Raw genomic sequence first — 26,012 nt, 5'->3', positions numbered from 1 at the left:
GTGATTAGCAAGAAATTAGGAAGACGTATGACGTAAGAGTGCACGGATGTCATTTCTGAATCAAAAACTCAATTATTCTGTGATGATTCTTAGTCTTTGAGACCGACATCAAGCCAATTACCTTACATAAAAATTTGTCAAAAATGTGCTTCTGTGTTTTTGTACCAGTTCCCATGACTCCTAGCATCTGGGAAATGACACTAATAGTGATTTATGACCCCTTTTAGTAGTTCAGGAGGCTCAATTCAGATTCTGCTCTTTTGGCGTTTAAATTTTGGACTGAGGTGGAGAGAGCTACCGTCTATTCTAATTCTAGCTAAGCACACTATTTTTCAGATGTGCTAAAAATCAGTAAGTGTTATTTAGGAATTTACAAAGGGTTTTCAATAACTGCAATACGTGTACCTAACAAATTTACAACTCGGAAAAGATCCTGGACTTAAGACGCTGGGCTTTTCCAAGCACTTCACTGGGCTACGCTTTGCTGGCCTAGACTGAAGTATTATACAAGGTTGAAGTGATAAAGGTGGGCTTCTAAAGGAAAGATGGGCCTCAATTTAAGACAATGTTCTGCTCCAGCTCACCTGGTGGCTCAGGTGGGTAAGCGTCTGACTCGTGATCTCAGCTCAGGTCATGATCTCACGGTTTCGGTTCGTGAGATCGAGCCCCGTGAGATCCTGCCCAGAGCCTGCTTAGGATTCTCTCTCTTCTCCCTCTCTACCCCTCCCCCGCTCATGCACGTGTGCACACATGTTCTCCCTTCTCTCAAAATAAATAAACAAACATTAAAAAAAGAAAAAAGAAAGAAAATGCTGTGTTCCAAAAGGCTGTCATTCTTTTGGAACCCAGATGGAAGAAGAGAATACTCGATCCCGGGCACTGGGGTCAGGTACTTTTGCAGACTGTTATTCATTTAATCCTCAGAATTCTATGATGTAGGTATTATTATGAGATCAGGAGAGGCAAACAGGTTGATCAAGGTCATCCACCAAGCAATGGGAGGCTAAAGGTCCCAAACCATGTGTGCCTGAAGACAAAGCCTGGTTTCTCCTACGTGACACCCCCTGAGGACTCCCCACCACCCCCGACACACCATTTGAAAAACCAGCAACAAGAAAACACGAGCAGGTGTATTTCTGGGGGCAACTGCGGTCTCACCAAAGCCTCCTTACATTTCATTCTGATGCTCCCACAACAGTTCGTTATCTCATCCTGTACTGCGAGTACTGCTTTCCACCTGCCTCCTCCACGACACCGCTCAAGGACAAGGACATCACAACGAGCAGTCATCAGAGAATGCTTGACTGTGTGCTGAGCATGAAGCTAAGAATTTTACAAACATGATCTCATTTCACCCGTGTGCTAAGCCTAAGAGGAAGGCACTGTTACAGTCTCCCATTTATGGGTGAGTAAACAGAGTCCTGATGACATTAAGGAACGTGCCAGGGGTCACAACTTTGGTACACGGGGGAGGCGGGGTCAAGCCCAGAGGGAGCCTAGCTCAAGAGTTCACCAGTCCCTCGTTCATCTGTCTCCAGGACCTACCACATCCCTACCAAACAAAGGACACTTAGGACACTAAATGTTTCTTGAGTGAACAGAAAACTGGATTATAGCACTGGGCACACGAACCTAACATGTAACATGGGAGGGTTTTTAAGCGTCCCGTGGAAAGCGGGTTCTGAGTTCTAGTTGGGGATGTCAGGAGCCGTTTTAGCAATGAAAGCCTCCTGTCCTGTCTCCTGCCAGTACAACCAGGGTCGCTATCTACACAGTTCTCTCCGCACCGGGGAGTTGCGTTTGGCAGGGACCCTTGGGTGGGGTATGGTGGCGGATACCACGAGTAGCAATGGCAGCGGCGGAGGTGGGGGGGCAGGTTAGGGCCGGGGACATTCAGAACTTTCCGGAGGGTTACATGTCTCAAGGACTGCTGTTTGGTCTGTCAGAGTTGTGGTGAAAGTGTCATTGCCAGCCTGGTGGGAGCGGGGGTGGGGGTGGGGGTGGGGGGGTGGAATGATCCCTTGGGGAGCAGAATCGGGCGGCGTTCTTGTCTGGCATTCATTCACCTTCCCTGCAGCCAAGCAGCGGCAGCAACAGCGCCTTCATTAGTGGCTGTTGATCAGATATGGGCCGGGAATTTTGCGGTTTTAATTAGGAACTACCTATAAGCTATAATTTGGAGGTTTCTTTGATTCATCCCGCTCTCTGCCTAAGTAGGTTGAATGGTGACTAAAAGTCAGAGCGATACTGACATCTAGTGGTAGTTCCGGTACACTGCCCCCATTTTATCCACTTAAAGCAATATAAAACTAAGCTGAGAAGAAAGCAGCAAACAGTGAAAGACTTTACGATGCATCAGAATTTCTGGTTATGAAGAGCCAATGCTTTTTTTTCTTTGCTATTATTTATCATTTAGTATGTATCACGCACTATACTGAGCAGTTTATTTTTACTCACTTAATCCTTAAGATAACTCTAGGAGGTGCTCTTTTTCTCAATTTAAGAAATGAACCCACAACTATATGGCCAACTCATTTTCGACAAAGCAGGAAAGAAAAATGGAAAAAAGTCTCTTTAACAAGTGGTGCTGGGAAAACTGGACAGCGACAAGCAGAAGGATGAACCAGACCACTTTCCTACACCATACACAAAAATAAACTCAAAATGGATCAAAGATCTAAATGTGAGACAAGACACCATCAAAATCCTAGAGAACACAGGCAGCAGCCTCTCTGACCTTGGCCGGAGCAACTTCTTACTAGATATGTTGCTGGAGGCAAAGGAAACAAAAGCAACAATGAACTATTGGGACCTCATCAAGATAAAAAGCTTCTGCACAGCAAAGGAAAGAGTCAACAAAACTAAAAGGCAGCCTACAGAATGGGAGAAGATATTCACAAAAGACATATCTAATAAAGGATTGGCATCCAAAATCTACAAAGAACTTCTCAAACTCAACACCCAAAAAATAAATAACCCAGTGAAGAAATGGGCTGAAGACACGAATAGATACTTTTCCAAAGAAGACATCCAGATGGCCAATAGACACATGAAAAGATGCTCAACATCACTCCTCATCAGGGAAATAGAAATCAAAACCATGATGAGATAATACCTCATACCTGTCAGAGTGGCTAAGATTAACAACGCAAGAAACAGCAGGTGTTGGTGAGGATGCGGAGAAAGAGGATGTCTTTTGCGCTGCTGGTGGGAATGCAAACTGGTGCAGCCGCTCTGGAAAACAGTGTGGAGGTTCCTCAAGAAACTAAAAACAAAACGACCCTACAATCTAGCAATTGTACTATTAGGTATTTACCCAAAGGATACAAAGATACAGATTGGAAGGGGTACATGCACCTGATGTTTACAGCAGCATCATCAACAGTAGCCAAATTATGGAAAGAGCCCAAGTGCCCATCAACTGGTGAATGGATACAGAAGATGTGGTGTATCTATCTATACGGTGGAATATCACTTAGTCATCGAAAAGAATGACCCCTTCCCATTTGCAATGATGTGGATGGAGCTAGAGTGTATTATGCTAAGTCAATCAGAGGAAGACAAATACCATAGGATTTCACTCATGTGTGGAAATTCAAGAAACAAAACAGATGAACACGTGGGAAGTGGGCGGAGAGAAGAGAGGGAAACATGCCTTTCTTAAGGACAGGGAACTGAGGATTGAGGGAGGGAGGGGAGTGGGGGATGGGCTAGATGGGGGATGGGTACTAAGGAGGGCACTTGTGATGAGCACTGGGGGTTGTATGTAAGCGATCAATCACTGAATTCTACTCCTGAAATAGTATTGCCCGTATATGTTAACGAACTAAAATTTAAAAAAAAGGAGAAAGAGAACTGCGCTCACCAAAAGCACGTAACTTCCTTGTGAGTGGCGGCATCCCCACTCAAAGCCGGGTGAGCCCGACCTCACCACCTGTGCCCCAGCTTATTACAGTTATAAATGTTACAAAAGTATAAAAACGCTTTTCTTCAATCAGCTTACCATGAGCCACATAAAACATTCGTTCATACATTGATTCACTGAATGTTTCCTGAGGGTCTTCTGGGCCAGGGCAATAGTGGGATATACCATTATGAATGTCACAGTCGCTCTGCCCTCCAGAAGTTTACTGAAGATCACAGCTTATTCACACGACGTTCATCCAACAACTACGTGTTTAATACCCTGTGTATCAGGTTCTTAGCCTGTGATGAACAAATTGTTCCTTGTGCTTATGAAGCTTGTTATCCAAGAGTGAGACAGAAAAATAAACTGGCAAATATACTGGGTTGTTCTTTAGTGCTATGACTGGGGAGAAGCACAGGATAACCCGAGGACAGAGAGGTAGGGACCTCAAGGGAGCTTTGGGGGAAATCAGAAAAGGTTGCCAAACAGACGAATAATAATGAGAACGAATTCCTTTTCTATATTAATTCTAGCTAAAATGAAGCCATTATTTCTCAAAATAAATAAGCAACGACTTGGTTTAATTTCAAATCACGGGGGGGAGAAAAACCCTTCAAAGAGAAAACCAAATATTTTAGGAAATATACAAAGAATATCTATAAACATTTCAAGGCTGATTAGGTTCGAAAAGCAAATGCCAGCCAATTATGAAGTATTAACCAGATAGGAGCTTAGAGAGCAAGGAAAAGTCATTCTTACTTATTCAGGCTACAAGTACTTTTTAAGCATCTAAAATGTGTCCGGTATTGTGCTAATTCCTGGGAGTACAATGCTGAGTCAAAACACCCAGTGCTGCCCCCAAGGAGGTTCTAGTTTAGACTTTAGCAGTGGGGACAGGCACAAAAAAGTGCTAGTTTGTATCATTATACAAATAATGACAAGGTGTCAAATTCTTACCAGTGATTAAATCTGAAGGTATTCTATTAGTCAAGAAGTCGACCACAAGTATTCGACTTGTTGCAAATATCACACCTCCTTGGGTGTAGACCTCGTAGCGACTGTTACTTGTGATTTCATTTGTTACACGACGAGGGAGGTGTTCCACTCCTTCAATCTTCAGCTGACTGATAAAATACTCCTACATCAAATCAAGTTTGATTAGCAGTCTGTTTAATACAGGGCGGTTTTTACTAGGCGGCAAGGTCTTTGTATTTAAAAAGAGAGGCAGGGAACTTGAGGAATATACAAACCAAGTTACTGCTTTAGGTGATCAACCAATCATCCACATGCAACCAGGCTTTTATTTTTGTTGTGTTTTTGGGTTTGTGCTGAGGCATCACTGCACTTGAGTTATGAGCATTTTAACAACAATAACAAAGACTTTAAAACCCTCAGTGAAAAGACTTCGGCTAGCTAGAAGATACTTGCCATCAAAGCCAGGTTTGCAGGCAAGCACAGGGTGTGAGGACATCGCAAGGAATCCTTTTCCCAAGCCGAGTTTTAGACTGGTGGCTCTGTCCCCATCCGCCCCAGCGGGGCTTCAGGTCAGTGGGAGCTTGGCCCTTTGTGTCTTCAGGGCAACCCTGCCTCTCCTGGGGGCCCTGGCTTGTGCCAGGTACCGGGGATCCCTAGACAAATCAGACAGTATCCCTGCCCTCAAGGAGTCTGTGGGCGTTCTTCTCAGCGGCCACCTGCCTCCTGGCCACCTGCTCTACCTAGGGGCGCAGCAGACTTGTCAGACCAGGCTGTGCCACCTCTCAATAGCAAACGCCCCGTTTTGGCACAGGTGTATCCGTCTTCCGTCCTCAGTGCCCTCCATTCCTTAACCGCCAGGTCCTCAGCTTCCAGCTCCCTTCCCTTCCGACCCTCCGCCGCCTGCCCCCAGCCTGGGTCAACCCCCTCAGACCCTCCTCTTCCCTGCAGGGCTCTCCCCAGTTTCAGTCTCTCCCTTCACACCCTGCAATTACCCTCTGAGACGCCCCCATCCCCGTCACTGTTCCCTTTTCCAGATCCCGCTCTTCTGACCCAACAGGCCCCATGGTATCCAGCCTGGGGCCTCTCTCATCGTTCCTCTCCGCAGCCTTCTCTGGCCATCGCGTCCTCTTCCGGCACCTCCAATCCTTCTCTCTGCCCCTCGCCTCCGGTGGTGACTCCCCTCCCCCTCTCCGAGCCCCTCCGTCCCTCTGTGTCCTTGCACCCTCGGCAGGGACCTGCAGCTGTCTCAGAGACCCCCGTTCCAAGCTCTTCCACCAGTGTCAGAGACTTGCACCCTGCTCGGGACCCCTCGCACCCTCGGTGTCCCCGCGCCGGTGTCAGGGACTTGCGTCGGCCTCGAGACTCCTCCCACTCCCGTGTCCTCCCACCCGCGTCAGGAACCCGCGTCCGCCTCAAGGACCCCTCTCATCCTTCTCGGTGTCCCCGCGCCCGTGTCAGGGACGTGCATCCTCCAAGGGACCCCTCCCACCCTACGTCCTCGCGCCGGTGTCAGGGCCCTGCATCTGCCTCACGGACCCCCATTCAACGCCCTCCCCCGGCGCTAGGGACCGCCGGCGCCCTCAGGGGCCTTGCGCCCGCGCCGGGCCTGTATCCGCCCGGAAAGCCCCCAACTCTCTCGGGGACCCCCTCACCCCCGCGCCGGCAGCCGCACCTCCTCGGCCGGCTGCGTGTTGAGCACCAGCACCAGGCACGCGGGGTGGCAGTGCAGCCGGAGGAAGTGGTAGAGGAGCCGATCCGCGCCGAGCCCGCGGGCGCACACTACCAGCCCGTCCGCGTCCAGTAGTTCCAGCACCAGCTGCCGCTCATACTCCAGCAGCGGCGCCATAGCGGTCGGCGGAGCCGGCGGTACCGGCTCCATGGGCGCCCTTCCGGGGCCGCGGCCGAGCTCAGCCGAAGATAGCCGAGTGGGAGCCGAGCTCAGCCGAAGAGAGCCGAGCGGGAACCGAGCTCAGCCGAAGAGAGCCGAGCGGGAGCCGAGCTCAGGCGAACAGAACCGAGCGGGAGCGGAGCTCAGGCGAACAGAACCGAGCGGAGACGAGCTCAGCCGAACAGAGCCGAGCGGGAGACGAGCTCAGCCGAACAGAGCCGAGCGGGAGACGAGCTCAGCCGAACAGAGCCGAGCGGGAGACGAGCTCAGCTGAACAGAGCCGAGCGGGAGACGAGCGTCTGTCGAAGGAAGCCGAAGGGAGCCGAGCCCGACAGGTCGAGAGCCAGCCGAACTCAGCCGAGGAGGAGCCGAAGCCGCGAGGAGACCTGACCGAACTTAGCCGAAGAGGAGCCGAGTGGAGCCGAAGATTCGTAGAGTTCCCCCGCAACTTGGTGCTTGCGAGCTCCCGACAGGTGTCCGCTCCAGACCTTAGGCTCCAGCCCACGGCCTTTAGGGAATGCGTCTTGCCTTGTCCCTTGGGTCGGAGGGTGGGGCGGCCTGGATCTGCAACTAGAACCCGAGCTACCCGAAAGCAAGGAGAGGAGAATTAAACCCAAGGAGTTTAGTTCCCCAACCTCGGCAATGAAAAAGCTGTCAGTTGTCCAGGCGCGCCTAGAATTAGTGGCCCTCTTTGCCACGGTGAGGTTTCAGTTTTACTTTTGCAGTTGGCCTCTGTCTCCCTGTAAACATTTTTTTTTTTTTTTTTTTATTGAGCAGAATAGTTTACTACTTTCAGGCCCTTGTTTCTATCGAAATGTCTTGAATGCAATAATAATCTGTTTCTTAAAAAGTCGCGCCCGGGTGTCCCCCCCAGCCGCCGCATCCTTTCTTCCACTAGAGGGACACCTTCGGAAGGATCCAACCAAAGGAATTGTTCTATGTGGACATTCCTTCCCCCCCAACTTAATTATTAGAAAATGAAAATCAACCGTTATTCCATTACCCAGAAATAGTCACTGTAATACCATGAAATGTGTATTTTCAGTTTTTTTTTTTTTCCCTTCTCACCGCACAATTCTTTTACCGATTTGAGATAATAAGTGAGGCGGGTTTCCAAGTTTGTCACTGATACTTGACAAACCTCGAGCATACTATTTAGTATTCTACAGAATCCTTTTACATGGCTGATAATATTTCTGTAATGAGGATATACCACACTTATTTATCTAAGCCCTGATTAATGGACATTTAGTTTGTTTTCACCATCACCCCCTATTATAAATAATATTTCACTGAACATTTTTGCACATAAATTCAACCATGCTCCTAAGATATACTTAGAATGGATAATTAGTGGGATAAAGAGAACCAGCATAAGGCTTTTCGTTACATTCATAGTGCAACATTGCCCTCTAGAAAGCCTGTACCAATCTACATTCACATCAGCAGATGCAAGAGGATCTGTTTCTCTATCTCGTTACGGCTTAACCAGGATTTTACTTACATTTTGTCAAGATTAAAACAACGTGTAATAATTCCTGAATGGGAAGGTTTGCCTGCAATGTTCTACAGGCAGAATTTCCTGTGAAACAAATATTAATCTCTCCAATTCTGAAAGTGACAGATGGAGCTTCAGGGAAGTTCTACAACTTGGCCGAGACCACGGAGTTAGTTAGTGTATTGCTTAGATTTAGTTCAGGACGTGGCAAGCAGGAACGCACCATGTATTTAGGGTGTGCATGTGGGAGAGGCAGTGCTGAAGTTCAAACCTGATTCCCACGCTGTGGTGTGCAGAATAATGGCTCCTGAAAGATATCCAAGTCCTAATCCCTGGGACCTGCAAATATGTTACCTTCTGTGGCAAACGGGACTCTGCAGATGTGATTTCAAAACGAGAAGATTATCTGGGATTATCCAGGTGGGGCCATTGTAAATTACAAGCATCCAGAGAAGGGAAGGAGGGAGGCAGGAGGGTCAGAATCGGAGAAAAGGATGTGACAGTGAAAGCAGGTGTTGGAATGATGTGGAAGAGACCATGAGCCAAGGAATGCAAGCTTTAAAAGCCAGAAAAGGCAAGGAAATGAATTCTATCCTAAAACCTTCTTAGGGAGCATGCAGCCTTGCTAACCTATACTATAGACTTCTGCCCTCCAGAACTAGAAGATAATGAATTTATGTTGTTTCCAGCCACGAAATTCATGGCAGCTACTTACAGCAACAATGGGAAACATACACAGTCACTCACTATTTCCATGACACTGAGCTCTTAAGATATCCCCAGCAGACCAAAACCAAACAGAACAAAACAGAGTAGAGAATAGATAGTGAAGCAATAATTTTGGAAGGGCAGTGGTCAACATACACATAAAATTTAAATACTTGTGTAGATACATATACACACGAAGATATATTCACTCAATAAACACTTATTGGACACCTGCTACATGTCAGGCAGCGAACCAAATGCTGGAGGTTCATCAGTAAACAAAGCAGGTGAAATTTTGCCACCATAGAATTTATCGTATTCGAGCGGGAGCTTGTGTACAAAAATGTTTATTCATCAGATCATTTTGTGAACTATCATTATTTCTCAGATATTGCTCCTAAATGTCCAAAGAAGGAGGCTAGTTAAAATCTCTTCACACATCTCTACTGAGCGGAATATCATATGGCTATTAAAAGGTGTATGTGGCAAGCTCTCTCGTGCATGTTATTATATGCTGAAAAAAAGCAGTTACAAGACAATAATGTCTAGTACGGTCCCATTTGTCTAAAAACATTAGCAAAAAACCAATGTTTTCCCGTGACTGCTTAGAAGAGCTCTGGAATTAAATCTCTTAGCAAAAGCAATTGTTCCTGGGGAGGCGAAATCCCCAGGATTAGTGGTTGGCATCGCAGTAAGACCTTTACTTTTCCGTTGATTCCCTTCCATGATGTTGGTCTTGCTTACCTTGAACATGTATTGCTTGTATAATAAAAATGAAGCCAAAACCAATTCCCAGGTGCTATATACATACTTCATCAGTGCTAAAGATGATCCTCTTGTGAATTCGAGATTTAATATGTGGGTGGTGGGCAACACTTAATGTCAAAAGTTGGCATCTGGGGAGGCAGACATAAATTCTCACAGATTCTGTCTAGACTAAAATTTCAGTTTTTCCAGTGGGCAAACGTTTTCAACGTAAGGTGACGGGACTCTTCTTTTCCCGTGCCTCTGTCGCCACAGTTCTCCTAAACTTTTTCTTATTTCTTAGGGTGTTCTGATCGCCACAGCCATCTCCCCTCCAGGTCACTTTGTGAGTTCCAGTTATTTTTTGCCCATCAGGACACAGGGCAGGTAGTTGGCCTTTGGCCTTTAGCATTGAGCTGGGAATGAGATTAAGCATCATTTTTTCCCTCTGCCCTGAGATAGAACCCAGCATATCTCAGTTAACCTTAGGTTGACCACGACTGTGATTTCTCTTAGCAACCTCAGCCTTTCTCATACCTATGCGGAATGTCTGCTAAATCCAGAAGCTGGATAAAAAGCGAATGTTTCCTGAGTTTAACCCTGTCCTAGGGCCAGAGTACCTTTGAGTCTCTTAGAGTTTGCTTGTGGTGGTTTAAGGGTTCAGGCTCTAAGTCAGAAAGACCTGGGCTGAAAACTCAGCTTAGGTACCTACTAGCTGTGTGACCTCATGCAAGTTACTTAACCTCTCTGAGTTGCCTCATCTTTAAAATGGGGGCTGATAATAAGAACTACCTCATGTGATGGGTAGAGAAGTTAACTGAGATGAAGAAAATAGCAAGATGTGAACATTCAACCAATTTTATTTTAAAAACTTAATGACAACCATTTTATTTTTTATATGTTTATTTATTTATTTTGAGAGAGAGAGAAAGAGAGAGAGAGAGAGAGAGAGAGGCAGAGAGAGAGAAGAGGGAGAGAGAGAATCCGAAGGAGGCTCTGGGCTGTCAGCTCAGATCCCGCTTGGGCTTGAACTCACGATCCATGAGATCTTGACCTGAGCCCAAATCAAGAGTCGGATGCTTAACTGACTGGGCCACCCAGGTGCCCCAGTGACAACTGTTTTAAAACACTCTAACCCATTCTAGGACCTGAAGCACATGTATTCCTAAGGATTAAAACCAAACCTTCCCTCTTAATGCTGAGGAGCATTTGGTGCCTGGATCATCCCTGCCCTCTAGCAAAGGGAAAGTTGCTAACCTTTGGGGTCCAGTTTCAAAATGTTTTAAAGATGATTATGAAAGGAAAAGAGAATATCAAGAGTTTTACGTAGGGGATAAAGAGGTTGCAGGTTGAGAACGTGATGGAAGATAGCAGTGTTGGGATGAAGAGCAAGCAAGGAGGTTTCTAGGTGGGGCCCAATGTCCTGGGACTGCCTCTCAGGGAAGTTGTCCAGTCCACCATCTGGAAGGGCGGAACTGAGAGGCGAGGTCTCTCAGGTCACGAGCCACAGTCTCGCTTGGCTAAGAACCTTCCATCCGGAGCCTATAACATCTCCCCCCCCCCCCCCCCGCCAAGTCTGTGTACTAGGGGTTGGGTTTACAACTCACGGCCCAGCTGAGACGACGCTTGAAATTACTCACAACACATAGAATTGCAATGCATCTGCTGTATTAAAATTTCATGGGGAAAGCAATTAGGAAAACCTAGAGGCTTAGATAATGTCTTAAAAATTAGATAACGTCTTACCAGGTAATGAACAGAAAGACATACTGAGCTAGAGTGTGTTTTTAATGATCGCGCAAGTTAGGACAGCTACTCACCTAGAGACAGGTGGGCAAGTGACCTAACCATGGCGACAACAACCAAGTCACGTCTATTGTGGGCTTGCAATGTGCAGACACTGTGGCTGGGGCGGGGCACATTGCTAACCACCATCCCGGCTCTATCTTGCTCTGTTCAGCTCTTTCCTCTCCCTTATTCGGGGCTGGGGGCTTCTTCTACTGCCATGATTCTCCTTTGAGTTCAAGGTGTCCTGGGGGCACAATGAGGTGGTGTCCACTAAGATCATAAGGTAGCTACTATTATTTTCCTTATTTTACACATAAGGAGAAGAGGACATAGGAGGGTAAGGAGCTTGTCCATGGCCCCCAAGTGGGAGCAGGAGCAAATTCTACTTGACTTCGAAAACTGTGGACACCCCTGCTCCCCCTACTGCTTCCTTAGATGCCTAACACGGGCAGGCCATGAATCACTGAGTCACTGAGTCACTTTGACTTGAACACGTGACTCATATGGTCCACATCCTTTCTATGCTTATACATCCCTTTAACATAAACTCAGAATACTCTTGGATCAATCCCTCCATGATGACAGTAGTAGATTTGTGTCTGTGGGTGGCAACCACACTTTAAAAAAATTTCTTGGGGCGCCTGGGTGACTCAGTCGGTTAAGCATCCCACTTTGGCTTGGGTCACGATCTCATGGTTCATGAGTTTGAGCCCCGTGTTGGGCTCTGTGCTGATGGCTCAGAGCCTGGAGCCTGCTTCAGGTTCTGTGTCTCCCTCTCTCTCAAGAATAAACATTTAAAAAAAGTAAAAACATTTCTTTTTTTAAATGTTATTTATTTTTGAGAGAAAGAGACAGATACAGAGACAGAGCATGAGTGAGGGAGGGGCAGAGAGCAAAGGAAACAGAATTCGAAGCAGGCTCCAGGCTCTGAGCTGTCCACACAGAGCCTGAGGCGGGGCTCAAACTCATGAACTGCAAGATCATGACTTGAGCCAAAGTCGAGCACTTAACCAACTGAGCCACCCAGGTGCCCTGCAGCCATGTTTTTAAAAAGCTACTATGAATTCAGCAGCAGTTTCAAATAGATCTGTGGTATATCAAACCAGACAGCGTCTACGAGCATGTGCAAATTTTTAGTATATGACCTTGAGAGGCCTGTTACGATTCTGTCTGTGGGCAATGGATGGTATGCGTAGGAGGGAGGAAACCATTGCAATACCTACAGAGCTTTGCCGGGGACCTGAGGTCCCTGGGAGACCCACTGGTGTGTGTCACTTACATTAATTGTCTGAAAATGAAGTCACCTGTGTACTAACACTGTGTCATTATTCCACCGAGAGAAGACTTGTATTTGGTTAACTAATTATTACTCATAGAGGCACAGGGAATTTAGTCATTAAACTAATCTCTTTTCTCAGAAATAAGGACTTTTGATGACTCTAATTAAAATAAAAATATTTTTACTGTTTGACAACAGAAAAGAAAAAAAAAAAAGTAAGAATGAATCTGAACCTGAAAACCAATTACCTGCCCCTCTTTGCAAGGACATCAAGAAATGATAGTGGTTCTTATGGATTAGGCAATTAGCCTTTTGTAGGAATTTATGAGGAACCCCGAGGAAACTCTCCCATGGGGAAAAGAATATGTGAGTCAGGCAAATTTTGTGAAGTGTGTTTTTCTTATTTTTATTTATTTTTTTAAAATTTTTATTTTTTTAACATTTATTCATTTTTGAGAGGCAGGGAGAGACAGAGCATGAGTAGGAGAGGGGCAGAGAGAGAGGGAGACACAGAATGTGAAGCAGGTTCCAGGCTCTGAGCTGTCAGCACAGAGCCCGACGCAGGGCTTGAACTCATCAGCAGAGAGATCATGACCTGAGCTGAAGTCGGCTGCTTAACCAACAGAGCCACCCAGATGACCCAGGTTTTTCCTTAATTTTAGAGACATTCCTTTTCCCTTACCATCTTCTCCCTCTTAGAATGTATTCTGACAAGGAACAGAGGACTGGCTACATAGTTTGTGGGGTCCAGTGCAAATGAAAGTTCAGGGCATCTTGTTAAAAAAGTAATGGGAATTTCAAGATGGCGACAGCAGAGCGTTCAACCAAGCCTGGGACCCTTCCGAGCTTGGGGTCCGGGTGGCTACGCAAGCCCTGACCATGGCGCTGACAAAGAGCTTTGACCTTGTGAATAATAATGATCTAAGAGCTGTTCGTCTTTGTCAGTAGGCATTGATGATGCTGTTGTAATCCATTTGCCTGACTTGGAGTTAGTGTCATGTGTGGGGAATGGAAAGTAGGGGTGGTGGTGGCGGGGCTGTTTCCCTGGCATCTTGTTCATGAGGGGACTTACACACATAGACTTCCGGTGTTTTCTCCATATGTGGTTCCACCTACAGTCTCAGAGAAGCACAGACGGGGGAAGAAGCATAGGTAGAAGATGCTAAATATGGGTCCGATTATTGGACCACATTGCTTGTAGTGACCTATGACAATCTTTAATAAACCATGTCATTTTCCTATAGGAGTTTGTCATTGGGGTAGAGCATGTATACAGAATTAAATCTGTAAATTATAAATTACAATCAGTTATCATCCCAAGCATACATGCAAAAATATTATGATTGCCAAAATATCCTAATATCTGGCTGCAATCCATCCACCTCCCCCCCCCCCCGCAAAACCCTGTGGCTTTTTATTCATCAAAAACAATTGATTTTGTTAAGTGAAAAAAGCAAAGTACAATGTGATGTGTAAGAAATTTTTTGTGAGTGTAGTGCTTGAATATACATAAAGAAAGTCTGGCAGGATATATAAGAAGCTAAGGTTGTTGGTTTTCTATTGGAATTTTCAGATGGGAATGAGGAGGAACGGGAATTTTTTTCATTGTTTATCTTATATTTGTTGTTTTGAACTACATAGTTAAAAAACGTATTAAAAGTTAAACCTGGGGCACCTAGGTGACTTAGCCAGTTAAGGGCCCCGGCTTCAGCTCAGGTCATGATCTTGTGGTCCATGAGTTTAAGCCCCGAGTTGGGCTCTGTGCTGACAGCATGGAGCCTGGAGCCTGCTTCAGATTCTGTGTCTCCCTCTCTCTCTGCCCCTCCCTTGCTTGCGCTCTGTCTCTCTCTCAAAAATAAATACACATTGAAAAAATTTTCTAAGCTAAATACAATTAACATAAATTAAAATTAAACGTAACAAAAAATAATACAAATAAGACATCAAATATGCATTGTGCTGTATTTTGGGGATAAAAGTACTAATTTGTTAAATAAATGAAATTAAATTATAGCCTATTAAAAACGTCCTGTAATTAGTGCTCCTGGGTGGCTCAGTCGGTTCGGCATCCGACTTCGACTCAGGTCATGATCTCAAAGTTGGTGGGTTTGAGCCCGGCATCGGGCTCTGTGCTGAGAGCTCAGAGCCTGGAGCCTGCTTCAGATTCTGTGTCTCCTCCTCTCTCTGTCCCTCCCATGCTTATGCTCTGTCTCACTCTGTCTCTCAATAATAGATAAACGTTAAAAAAAAAAATCTGTAATTATTTTTTCATGGCCTGGTCTTTTCCTGACCCTCTGAGATGCTTAATTTGGAGTTTACTTCTTCTATCTGCCTAAGAAATCCCATGGGGTGAAGGTGCTTTCTTAGTAAAAAAAAAAAAAAAAAAAATGGACTCAGGAAATTCAAAGTTGATTCATTTCAAAAGTGGAATTTATTATTATTTAATGTAAATATATAATGTAAATATGTTTAATGTAGTTTTACTTGCACAGGGAGATAGGATATAGAGCCCTGACATTTAGAGTGAGGCATTATGTTTAGAAGTCAAGACATGTACTTGGAACAACAGAAAGGAGGAAATAATTTGATAGTTTACCTATCCTTTCGGTGGGAGAAATGAACTTGTGGAAGAGCTTATTCATGGGAATTACTCTTTAAGACAAATAAATCACAAAGCAGGTTCTCGTCCTGCTCCTAATGCCGGTAGCCTCCGGCTGAGAAACCTGTGCATTAAGAAGCATCCAGGGACGCCTGGGTGGCTCAGTCAATTAAGCATCCAACTTTGGCTCAGGTCATGATCTCACGGCTCATGAGTTCGAGCCCCGCGTGGGGCTCTGTGCTGGCAGCTCAGAGCCTGGAGCCTGCTTCAGATTCTGTGTCTCCCTCTCTCTGCCTCTCCCCTTCCTGTTCACACTCTGTCTCTCTGTCAAGAAAAATAAACATTAAAAAAGAAAACAGAAACATTAATTCCCCACCTGGTGGAAGCATTGAGGGCCAAAGGTTCTTTGTCCTAACCTCTAAGACTTGCTCTCAGAAGAAGCCTGTCACTTCTCGGGGCTAGCCACGTGTAATTAGAATGGACATATTTGGCGGTTGGCAAATCCCCACAGTGGTTTCTTGGCTATCATCGTGTGCCTGGGCCGGGCTGGCAGACTAATTGGCTTCATCGAGGGATCTCCATGCTCCACATTCTCCAGATATTTCCTCTTGGCCATGTTTGTTTCTTGGGAGAAGAATCCACCCGTGTGTTACCAGCTTCCAGAGCTCTGGGACTTTGGCCAGGAGGTTGCTGCAGAGGAAAATCTAATACTGGTCATGCCTTGCCTCTGGCTTTAGTGGAGCTGTTCATTTCTACTTTAATACACTTCTTCCGGTCTGAGGTAGTTTTCATACATATAATTTCTCCTTTTTAGGAGTTTATTTCAAACCTGGAATGGATGTTGGATTTTATCAAATAGTTTTCAGCATGTCTTGATACAATCATGATGTTTTCCTTTGATCTGTTGAAGAACTATGTTGAATTCTCGATTTCCTAGTATTAATCCATTCTTGATTTCCACAAGTATTTTAGTTAATTAGCTAACAGCACATTTGGAAAGCAGTGTATCTGTGGGGGGGTAACCATGGTAACCAAAAGACTCTCCATGCCAAGGTGGTTCAGCCCAATGGTCCTGGCTGGCAAAAGCATGGGGTCTGGAAACAGGAAGCCATGTCTTGGAATCCAGTTTCTGCATTGTACCAACTTCATGGCTGTGGGCAAGTTTCTTGAGCCTCAGTGTTTCCACTTGTAAAATGGGAATACAGGAATGAAAAGTAAATCATAGGACTATTTTGAGTGTTAACCGAGTTAACCTGACACATGGTCATAGCTTGGCAAATATTGGGCGAAGGATTTCTTTTTAATTTTTATTTAAAATTTTTTTATCATACATTTATTTATTTTTGAGAGACAGAGAGAGCGCACAAGCAGGGGAGGGGCAGAGAGAGAGGGAGACACAGAATCTGAATCAGGCTCCAGGCTCTAAGCTGTCAGCACAGAACCTGACGTGGGGCTCAAACCCATGAACCGTGAGATCGTGACCTGAGTGGACTGAGCCCCCCAGGCGCCCCAGGGAAGGGTATTTTTGAATGAAGTAGATGCTGACAAGAGCAGAGCAATTTGGTAACCATGGATGTCAAAAGTCAGTGTGTAGGTAATTTTTTAAGTGTGAGCTGCAGCTTTAAATAACTATATTTCATATCAAAATGTCAAGACTCTGAGAAAACCCACATTTCTCTTCCAATCTTTTTATTCACCACCCATTTTAGTCCAAACACCAATTACATATTAAATTATATTATTAAAATTAAATAAAGAAAATATATTTGGATGAAACTTTTTCTTACTTCTTTCCCCAGCAAAATTACTGTGGCCCCAAAGAATGAAGATTGTAATGAAATAAACGGAAATTGAATATTAACTTTGTGAATTTATTTTGAGTTAGCAATAAATCCAAGGGAAGGAACTGAAGAATAAATGTATAGATTCAATTTAGTTAAAATATAGATGCATTCTGGATTCTATGAGTGTATGTGTATTGTATTTGTATCGATCTATATGTAATATAGACCAGTGAGTTTGTGCTTTGCCAAAAGGTAGCACATAGAGTACATGTGAATACAATTGCAAAAAGTTAATCTTGATGTGTGTGCCTGTGACAATTAGTATGTTTTGTTGATTTGGTTCTAACTGACCAGCATTAATGCAGATTTCTACCTTGACAGGATCAGTAATAGATCATGTAGACTTTGTCATCTTTTCATATCCTATTCTTGAATATAGTTAGTGTTTACTATCTTTTTGGGATGCGAGCAATTGCTTGTTTATTTTGATGAAGGAAATAAATTACCTTCCCATAATATCGGAGTGAGTCCCTCATCTCATTAGATAACGGAATTTAAAAGACTCCGAAATGATTCCAGACTAGTTAATAGCATCTTAATTATCTCACATCATTTCAGGAGAAACAAAACATCCCTCTGGGGTATACTTTGTCTTGGTAGGAATAATGACTGATGAAGGTCTAGGGAATAGGCGTGTATTAATGTATTAAATTCTTCAAGAAGAAACACACAACTCAATCAGATGTGTTGCCTGAACTCCTGCAAAGTGGCTTGTTGGAGGTGAGGGGGACAACACGCATTAACAGGAGGAAGAGGGACAACACATGTCTGGGACAGAGTAGACAAGGCCAGTAAAGGAACTGGTTTCTTCTCCCGTGGAGCACGATCGGACAGTTGAATTCTCTAGGAAGAGTTTCCCTTACAGGGTGAGGGGAGGAAAGAAGTAAGAGAAAGCCTGTCGCAAATTGATTGAGGGCAGGAGTGAATCATGTCTCCACTCAAACTCTGAGCCTGACAGACACACTACCAGGGCCAGGCACGATGGCTTTGGCATTGCTGCTCATGTCTCCAGATGCTCAAGCACATAGGAAACCAACTGGCGTACGAAAGTAGAGCGATCTCAAAATCGTAGGATCAAACTCAACAATCAGAACAAGACTTGCTGGGGGCTCCTGGGTGGCTCAGGCGGTTAAGTGTCCGATTTCCGCTTAGGTCATGATCTCACCGTTTGTGGGCTTGAGCCCCTGCTTCGGATCCTCTGTCCCCCTCTCTCTGTCCCCCTCTCTCTGTGCCCCTCCCCCACTTGTACTCTCTCTCTCTCAAAAATAAGTAAACATTTAAAAATTAAAAAAAAAGAACAAAAATCGCCTTGCGAACTAGGGGTGTTGCAAGAAATTTTAGGATATGTCTCATATTTTAGGATATTTCTGAAGTATATTTTAACACAATTCTTTGGAGCATTACATTTGGAAACATTACATTTGCGGGTGATATTAAAGAGGAAAGAGGTGGAGACTGGAAGGATTGTATGGAGAGAAAATCCACACTGGATAAATGAAAATCTGCAGTGGACACAATTGCTATACAGAACACAGTTGTCTGTTGTGGAAAATGGAATCAGAGCAGTGTGAGACGTGTTTAAAAATTTCTCCCCAAACCCAAAGGGTGAGGACAAAGACATGAACACAGACTTAAGAAAAGATCAAAGAAATGCAGACTAGAGGGAGAAGAATGAGAAGAATTTCAGAAGGAGCAAACAGCACATAGAGACGGAATCATTCAAAGGAATAATAGAGATGCCTTTTTTTTTTTAGCTGAATAATGTTAAATTTATGGTTTACTGAGCACAGGCCAAAACAAACTTATGAAAATAGACTAGCAAAGAGTATAACCCACATAGCATCAAGGCTAAGAGGGTTTTATGCTTGATTCTTTTCCACAGGTGTCAAATAGAAGGAGTTTGCAGAATCATACTGCCATACGTTAGACAGTGACTGTAAGTTGTACCCTGATTCCAGAGGGTGTAAACATGTGATAAAATGTTCATTTTCAAATCAATCAAACAGGCTATTTTTATGAAATGTTTGAATTTTTTTTGAGAGAGAGAGAGGGAGAGAGAGCATGTACATAAGCAGGGAAGGGGCTGAGGGGGAGAGAGAGAGAGAATCTTTTTTTTTTTTTTTTAACACTTACTCAGTTTTGAGAGACAAAGAGGGACGGAGTGTGAGTGGGGGAGGAACAGAGAGAGAGGGAGACACAGAATCCGAAGCAGGCTCCAGGCTCTGAGCTGTCAGCACAGAGCCTGACGTGGGGCTCGAACTCAGGAACTGTGAGATTGTGACTTGAGCTGAAGTCGGATGCTTAACTGACTGAGCCATCCAGGTGTCCCTAGGGAAAGAGAGAATCTTAAGCAGGCTCCATGGAGCAGGGCTAGATCTTATGACTTTGGGATCATGACCTAAGGTGAAATCAAGAGTCAGACACTCCATCGACAGAGCCACCCTAGCACCCCAAAATGTTTGAATGTTAAGAAGAAAAAGAATATGATGGGCATTCAGACAGGATAAAAGACTACTTACTTAGGAAAAAAAATAAGGCTAAGATATTTCTTATCTGCAAAACCAGTGATCAAAGGTAAGGATCTGGCTCCTCTCTTGTTCATGTGGGAAGGCAACAGACAATTTCAGACATGATCAATATGTATATCTTTTTATTAAAAATATTTATTTTTGAGAGAGAGAGAGAGCACAGGAGGGGAGGTGCAAAGAGAGAGAGGGACACAGAGGATCTGAAGAGGACTCTGCACTGAGAGCAGAGAGCCCGATGTGGGACTCAAATTTACAGACCTCAAGATCCTGAGCCCTGAGCCAAAGTCCATCACTAAACCAACTGAGCCACCCACGTGCCCCAAGATGTATATCTTAACATACACTTCCTGAAAGTATTTACCATCATACTCCAGACAACTGGAAAATCAAAGTATAGAAATGAAGAATGTGGAACTCAAGGTATAAAATAACTGCTTACACGAAGTCTAAATTAATCCTAATATGGCTATAAAACAATGGAAATGTTTGAAGAATCTATAAAGTGAAGCATATAATGTATAAATGTATTAATTAGGGTTCTCTTGAGAAAAGAAACAAATGAGGTGTGTGTGTGTGTGTGTGTGTGTGTGTAGATTCTAAAAAGATACAGGAAAGTCAATGGTATAATTCCAGTCCGAAGGCTGGCAGCCTGGAGATCCAGGAGAGTGGATGATGTAGACGAGGTCTAAAGGCAGTCTGCTGGAGACTTTTCTCTTACTCATGGGAAGGTCATTCTTTTTGTTCTATTTAAGTCTTCCTGATATTATGGATGGCAATCTGTTTTCCTCTATTAAGATGTTAATCTTGTCCAAAATTACCCTTGCAGAAACACCCACAATAATGTTTGATGAAATATCTGGGTACCTGATGGTAAAGTTGACACATACAATGAACCATTACAGTAAATAAAAGTACTTTAATGATGATAACCAAGATCTAAGATGACAAATTAAATCCATAATGCTGGGAAACATTGAGGACAGGAGTGAAGGAAAGAGGGGCATACACAGTGGTGTGCTGGTAAACCAGCTCTCTGCAAAAACAAGTACTAAAATGTCACTAAATGTAGAGGTAAGAAGAGATGTGTATAGTCCGCTGTTGTGAGTCAGTGCAAGGTGCCTCCAGCACATCCTATCCATGCCCATGCACATATGTCGAATTTTCACCTACTTTATCTCTCATCTATGCTTCATTTTCAGTTTGCGTTTGTCTGATAGATCTTCCTCTATTATTTTAATCTGCCTTTTTGGTATATACATTATAAGCAAAATAGAGTTTTCATTTATTTATTTATTTTTAAATGTTTATTTATTTTTGAGAGAGAGACAGGCAGACCACAAGTTGGGGAGGGGCTGAGGGAGAGGGACACAAAGAATCCGAAGCAGGCTCCAGGCTGCGAGCAGTCAGCACAGAGCCCAACACGGGACTAGAACTCATGAACCGTGAGATCACGACCTGAGCCCAACTTGGACACTTAACCAACTGAGCCACCCAGGTACCCCTAGAGTTTTATTTTTTTATTTATTTATTTTTTTAATTTTTTTTTCCAACATTTTTTATTTATTTTTGGGACAGAGAGAGACAGAGCATGAACGGGGGAGGGGCAGAGAGAGAGGGAGACACAGAATCGGAAACAGGCTCCAGGCTCCGAGCCATCAGCCCAGAGCCTGACGCGGGGCTCAAACTCACGGACTGCGAGATCGTGACCTGGCTGAAGTCGGACGCTTAACCGACTGCGCCACCCAGGCGCCCCAGAGTTTTATTTTTAATAAACCTTATTTGAAACTTCTTTTAGGGGCGCCTGGGTGGCTTGGTCGGTTAAGCGTCCAACTTCAGCTCAGGTCATGATCTCACTGTCCGTGAGTTCCAGCCCTGCGTTGGGCTCTGTGCTGACCGCTCAGAGCCTGGAGCCTGTTTCAGATTCTGTGTCTCCCTCTCTCCCTGCCCCTCCCCCGTTCATGCTCTGTCTCTCTCTGTCTCAAAAATAAATAAATGTTAAAAAAAAAAAAAAAAAAGAAACTTCTTTTAAAACCTTATTTGAAATTCCTAACCATTTGACAGGGAAGTGTAACCCATTTATATTTATTGGCAATGTCAGCATGTTTGGTCTTTTTTTTTTTTTTTTTTTTTTAATTTGAGTACGGCTGAGACATAATGTTACATTAGTTTCAGGTATACAACATAATGATTCAACGAGTTTATACATTACTATGCTCACCACAAGTGTAGTTACCAACTACCATCCATGTAGTTACCATACTATTACAATATCATTGACTGTATATCTTATGGTATGCCTTTTATTTTCATGACTTAATCATTCCATAATTGGAAGCCTCCAACTCCCCTTCACCCATTTTGTCTATCCCTCTATCCCCCTTCCCTCTGGCAACCATCAGTTTGTTCTTTGTGTTTATAGGTCTGATTCTGCTTTCTATTTGTTAATTAATTTGTTTTGTCTTGTAGATTCCACATATAATGAAATCATATGGTATTTGTTTTTCTCTCACTTATTTCACTCAGCATAATGCCTTTGAGGTCCATCCATATTGTCGCACATGGCAATAGCTCACCCTTTTTTACGGCCAAGTAATATTTCATTGTACATGTTAACCCATTTAGTCTTATATCTGATATTTTGTTTTATGATTACTGCTTTTGTACTTTATCCTTCAAAAATTGATTTTCATTGCCTCTTTTTCCCTACTCTATAATCTTTAGGGTTTTCTAAGTTTCCTATAACGCAGTTTTCTACCGTGTTCTTTCTGTTTTAAACTGTCTCCAGTGTGGATTTTAATTCTCCTATTAGAGTTTAGATTTCCTTAAATTCTTTAAAAATTTTATTTGGCTTTTTCTCCTGCATTTTTGCCTTCATCTCTTATGGCCTCCTACTTTAGTTTCATAGAGGACTCTTGATTTTCTATCTATCTATCTTCCTTTAAATTGATCAATATAAAATTAATTGCAATTTTACCAATATTTAAAAAAAATTATGTCCATGTCTTTTAGAAGATGATCATTAAGTTCTGTTTTTCCTCTAAGTCTTTAAGGTAATGTTCTCTTTCCTTATGCTTTAGTACCTTTTTATAGCCTCAAATGTGAATCATAATTTTAAGGTTTTTGCACCATTTAATTAACTATTCCACATAAATATTTCTGATGGATAATAAGATTTTTGATATTTTATGATGATGTATCATGGATACTGAGTTGCAGAGCACTTAAAGAAAAGTACATTCTGTATGTCTTTGAAGTCCTGGAATAAAAGGAGCTTTAAAATAACTCATGATATATAGAACTGATTTTTATCTACTGACAAAAAAGTATAGATATAAGAGGGATTGTTAGAAATGTATGTAGATGAAAAACAAAATGGCCTCATTTTATTAGTAATATTTATTAAATCAGAAAAATTAAGTTTTATTTTAGCCTTTCCCAAAACCCTATTCAAAGTTTGATATTTTAATATAATTCATAAGATTTAGGGTTTAACAATAATAAAAGCAAGTTGGATATTTACAAATTTGTTTAGTGAAGAAATCTCAGAAAAAAACAACCCACCAACTTATTCAAAGTTGTCTTGCCTCTTCCTGCCTTTCTCAGGAACAGTGAATTTCAAGTGCATTAGCACCAGAAATTTATGAATATACAAATATCTATGCTCATACATCAGACTGAGCAAGCCCCTAGTTACAGTGGAACAGCTTTATATTTCATATAAGATGTATGCAGCTTTCCAAATGTTGTTTGTTTCTAAATGTTCCTATAGAGGAATGTGAGAGATGCCTATTTTTACAGTCTTAGAAGGCACATACATTTTCGGCTCTGGGAGTGAGAAACACCTGGTGGGGTAAAAAGAGCCAAAGATACTCCATTTGGGTCTTCAGAACAGCTATCAATATTCCACAAGAGCACCTGTGCTGAGAATTAGCCCGTTTTTGCTCTCAGACACCCTACTGCGTGATTCTCCTTCTTGTTGCCAGTGTGCAGGCGAGGGGTGCTTCATTAACGGGTCTTGAGTTAAATATCATTCTAATATAGCTGCAGGGATTTCTGCCCACATGCACTTGGTGAACGTGACCCAGAAGTTCCTCTTAATTCACTGCTTTGATGTAGTTCAGTATCTAAAGTGACAGTGGGCTTTAGGGATGGAACGTGTACCTCAGTCATGTACATCTGGATTGAGGTCCACTGTTGGCCTTAATTAACAGTGTGGCCTTGGTAAGTCACATAGTACACCATTTATTAAGAGATTTGTTTTAAGTTAGAGTCCCCACAAGTAGACACCGAGAAGAGGATCCTCGTGTGTATCAGCAAGGGTTCAATCAGAGCAGGAGAACCACAGAGAGTAATGCGGAGAAAGGGACTTATTAGAGGGCTGAAAAGTGGGACAACTGAGAAATTATAACCAGGAACCCTTTATTCTGAGTCTCTGTTGCCTTATCTATAAATGTGAGATAATGATACCTTCCTTTGAAAAATGCTAAACACTGCAGATTGAGTGCTCAAAAAAGTAAATTTCCTTACACAGCTAAAGCAAGCTCTAGGCAAAGCCATTAACTAGGTCATTGGCTCCAAGAATTTCATTTTGCAGACTGACACAGTAACTTTAAAACATGGTGAAAGTTATGAGCGACTGCCAACCTTTTATTTTGCCAAGTTAGGACATTAGATAAGCAATTACTAACTATGATCACCATCAAGTCAAAAAAGAAATGACATTTTAAAACAAAAAAAAATGTAGGAGGGCCATTTATTATTGTCAATCTTAGCAACACTGAAGGATTACACTGCCAATTTAGCTCTATGATGACATGTTCTTTTTTTTTTTTCCTTTTACCACAGCTCAGCGAACAACGTCATGGGCAGGCATTTGTACATAGGTGCATCTTGAGAACAACGGAACTGAGCAACCCCATGGTAGTCTCTTCTCCAGTTATCTGCATCCCTATTTCTCTGTGCTTCCTCCTCATTGGTTTGCAAGTTGCCCTTTTTCCTCCTCTGGAAGGAATCGCACTGTGATAATCACTGTTTCCCATCCTCCCCCCTCTTCCTGGACACCTAAAAGACTACATTTCCCAGGCTTCTGTGGTTGGGGAAGCCATGTGACTAATTCTGGCCAATGGCTTGAGAGTAGGCGTGTCCTCTGACACTAGGGTGAAAGCGTTTAAAGGCTGTGTGTGATTCTCTGTGTTGTTTCTCCGTCCATAGTGAATCATCTGTTGGAAGTGCCATGGGAAGTAGTTACCACGTGGAAGGCAGCTTCCCCGGAAAGCTGCCCAGACTCAGGGCTTTGCAGGAACAAGAAATAAACTTGCATAAAGCCCCCGAGATTTGAGTTTTGCTTACTACTAGAGGTTAACTTGGTCTGCTAACTATCCGACACCAGCACCATCAGCGGTTGGACACAAGCAAGCTCGCATCTGATTTTGTTAATTACTACACAGAAATAAATATCAGTCTGGAAAGAAAATAATATATGATTTTCAATTTTTAAGAACTCTAATATCTTCTTCTATCTGATCCATAACAGGGAAGCTATGTTGAATTCTTCTGTTAAAGATCTAAATTAAAATCAAGTAAGTTGATGGAAAAAAAAAATTCAGCCATCCTTGAATCTCCTTTATTACTGACCAGATGTGTTTTTAAAGCTGCTTTGTTTCTGGGAATTCTCAGAGAATCTGGATAAGTATCTTCCCTCTGGCTTTTTCTCCTGGGTCTTGTTATTCTTTTAAAGTTCTGGTTACATAAGGTGCCATATAGCAGGATATGTTGCTTTCTGTTGTTTTCAAACGGTGCAATGGACACTTCTCTTGTTAACTTGATTCAAGCTAGCAGCCAAGCCCATTTGGATATGTAGAAGATTTTAAATTGTTGATTACTGCTTATTTGTTCTTTAGGCATTTATGTGCATCTACTTACTGAATTCTGGCCTCTGTAAAAATAGATGAAAGATGGCAGGTTTGTGTCTGAATGGCGGCTGCATTCTCACATCCTCCTAACTATGGTCCAGTAAAAAGAGTGTGCTTTTCCTCCTAGTTTGGAGCAAATTCTGAGAGTCACCATAACATTCTGGTCAGAGGAATAGAATCGTGCTTATTGGCCAGGACTCAGTCACATGTTTACTCCTAAACCAATCATCTGGGGACAGAAGTCAGGAAATCACACTACAAGGGCAGCCTGCCTATTTTTGTTAATAAAGTTTTATTGGAACACACCCACATCCATTCGTTTAGAATGTTGCCTACGGCTGC

At 43.2% G+C, this 26,012-nt stretch overlaps 1 protein-coding gene and 1 long non-coding RNA gene across 2 annotated transcripts in view; one reads left to right on the top strand and one right to left on the bottom strand.

Moving 5' to 3' along the window:
- The window catches only part of ERCC4 (ERCC excision repair 4, endonuclease catalytic subunit), a 33,115-nt gene extending 26,312 nt beyond the window's left edge, over positions 1–6,803 (bottom strand). Inside the window, exons 1-2 of the mRNA XM_049638273.1 lie at positions 6,555–6,803; positions 4,865–5,045 (exon numbers count right to left, since the gene is read on the bottom strand). Of these exons, the coding sequence (XP_049494230.1) occupies positions 4,865–5,045; positions 6,555–6,761 (388 nt within the window). The 5' untranslated portion in view covers positions 6,762–6,803. The remainder of the gene's footprint in view (positions 1–4,864; positions 5,046–6,554) is intronic.
- On the top strand, positions 960–25,089 carry LOC125927899 (uncharacterized). The gene is made up of 2 exons (XR_007459494.1): positions 960–1,405; positions 24,604–25,089. It is a non-coding gene; the product is annotated as an uncharacterized LOC125927899 (long non-coding RNA).
- The last annotated feature ends 923 nt before the right edge of the window (positions 25,090–26,012 follow it).

This window comes from Panthera uncia, chromosome E3 (genome assembly GCF_023721935.1).
Source record: "Panthera uncia isolate 11264 chromosome E3, Puncia_PCG_1.0, whole genome shotgun sequence".
In the NCBI taxonomy this organism is placed as follows: domain Eukaryota; kingdom Metazoa; phylum Chordata; class Mammalia; order Carnivora; family Felidae; genus Panthera; species Panthera uncia.
This window is presented reverse-complemented; position numbering and strand designations above follow the sequence as displayed.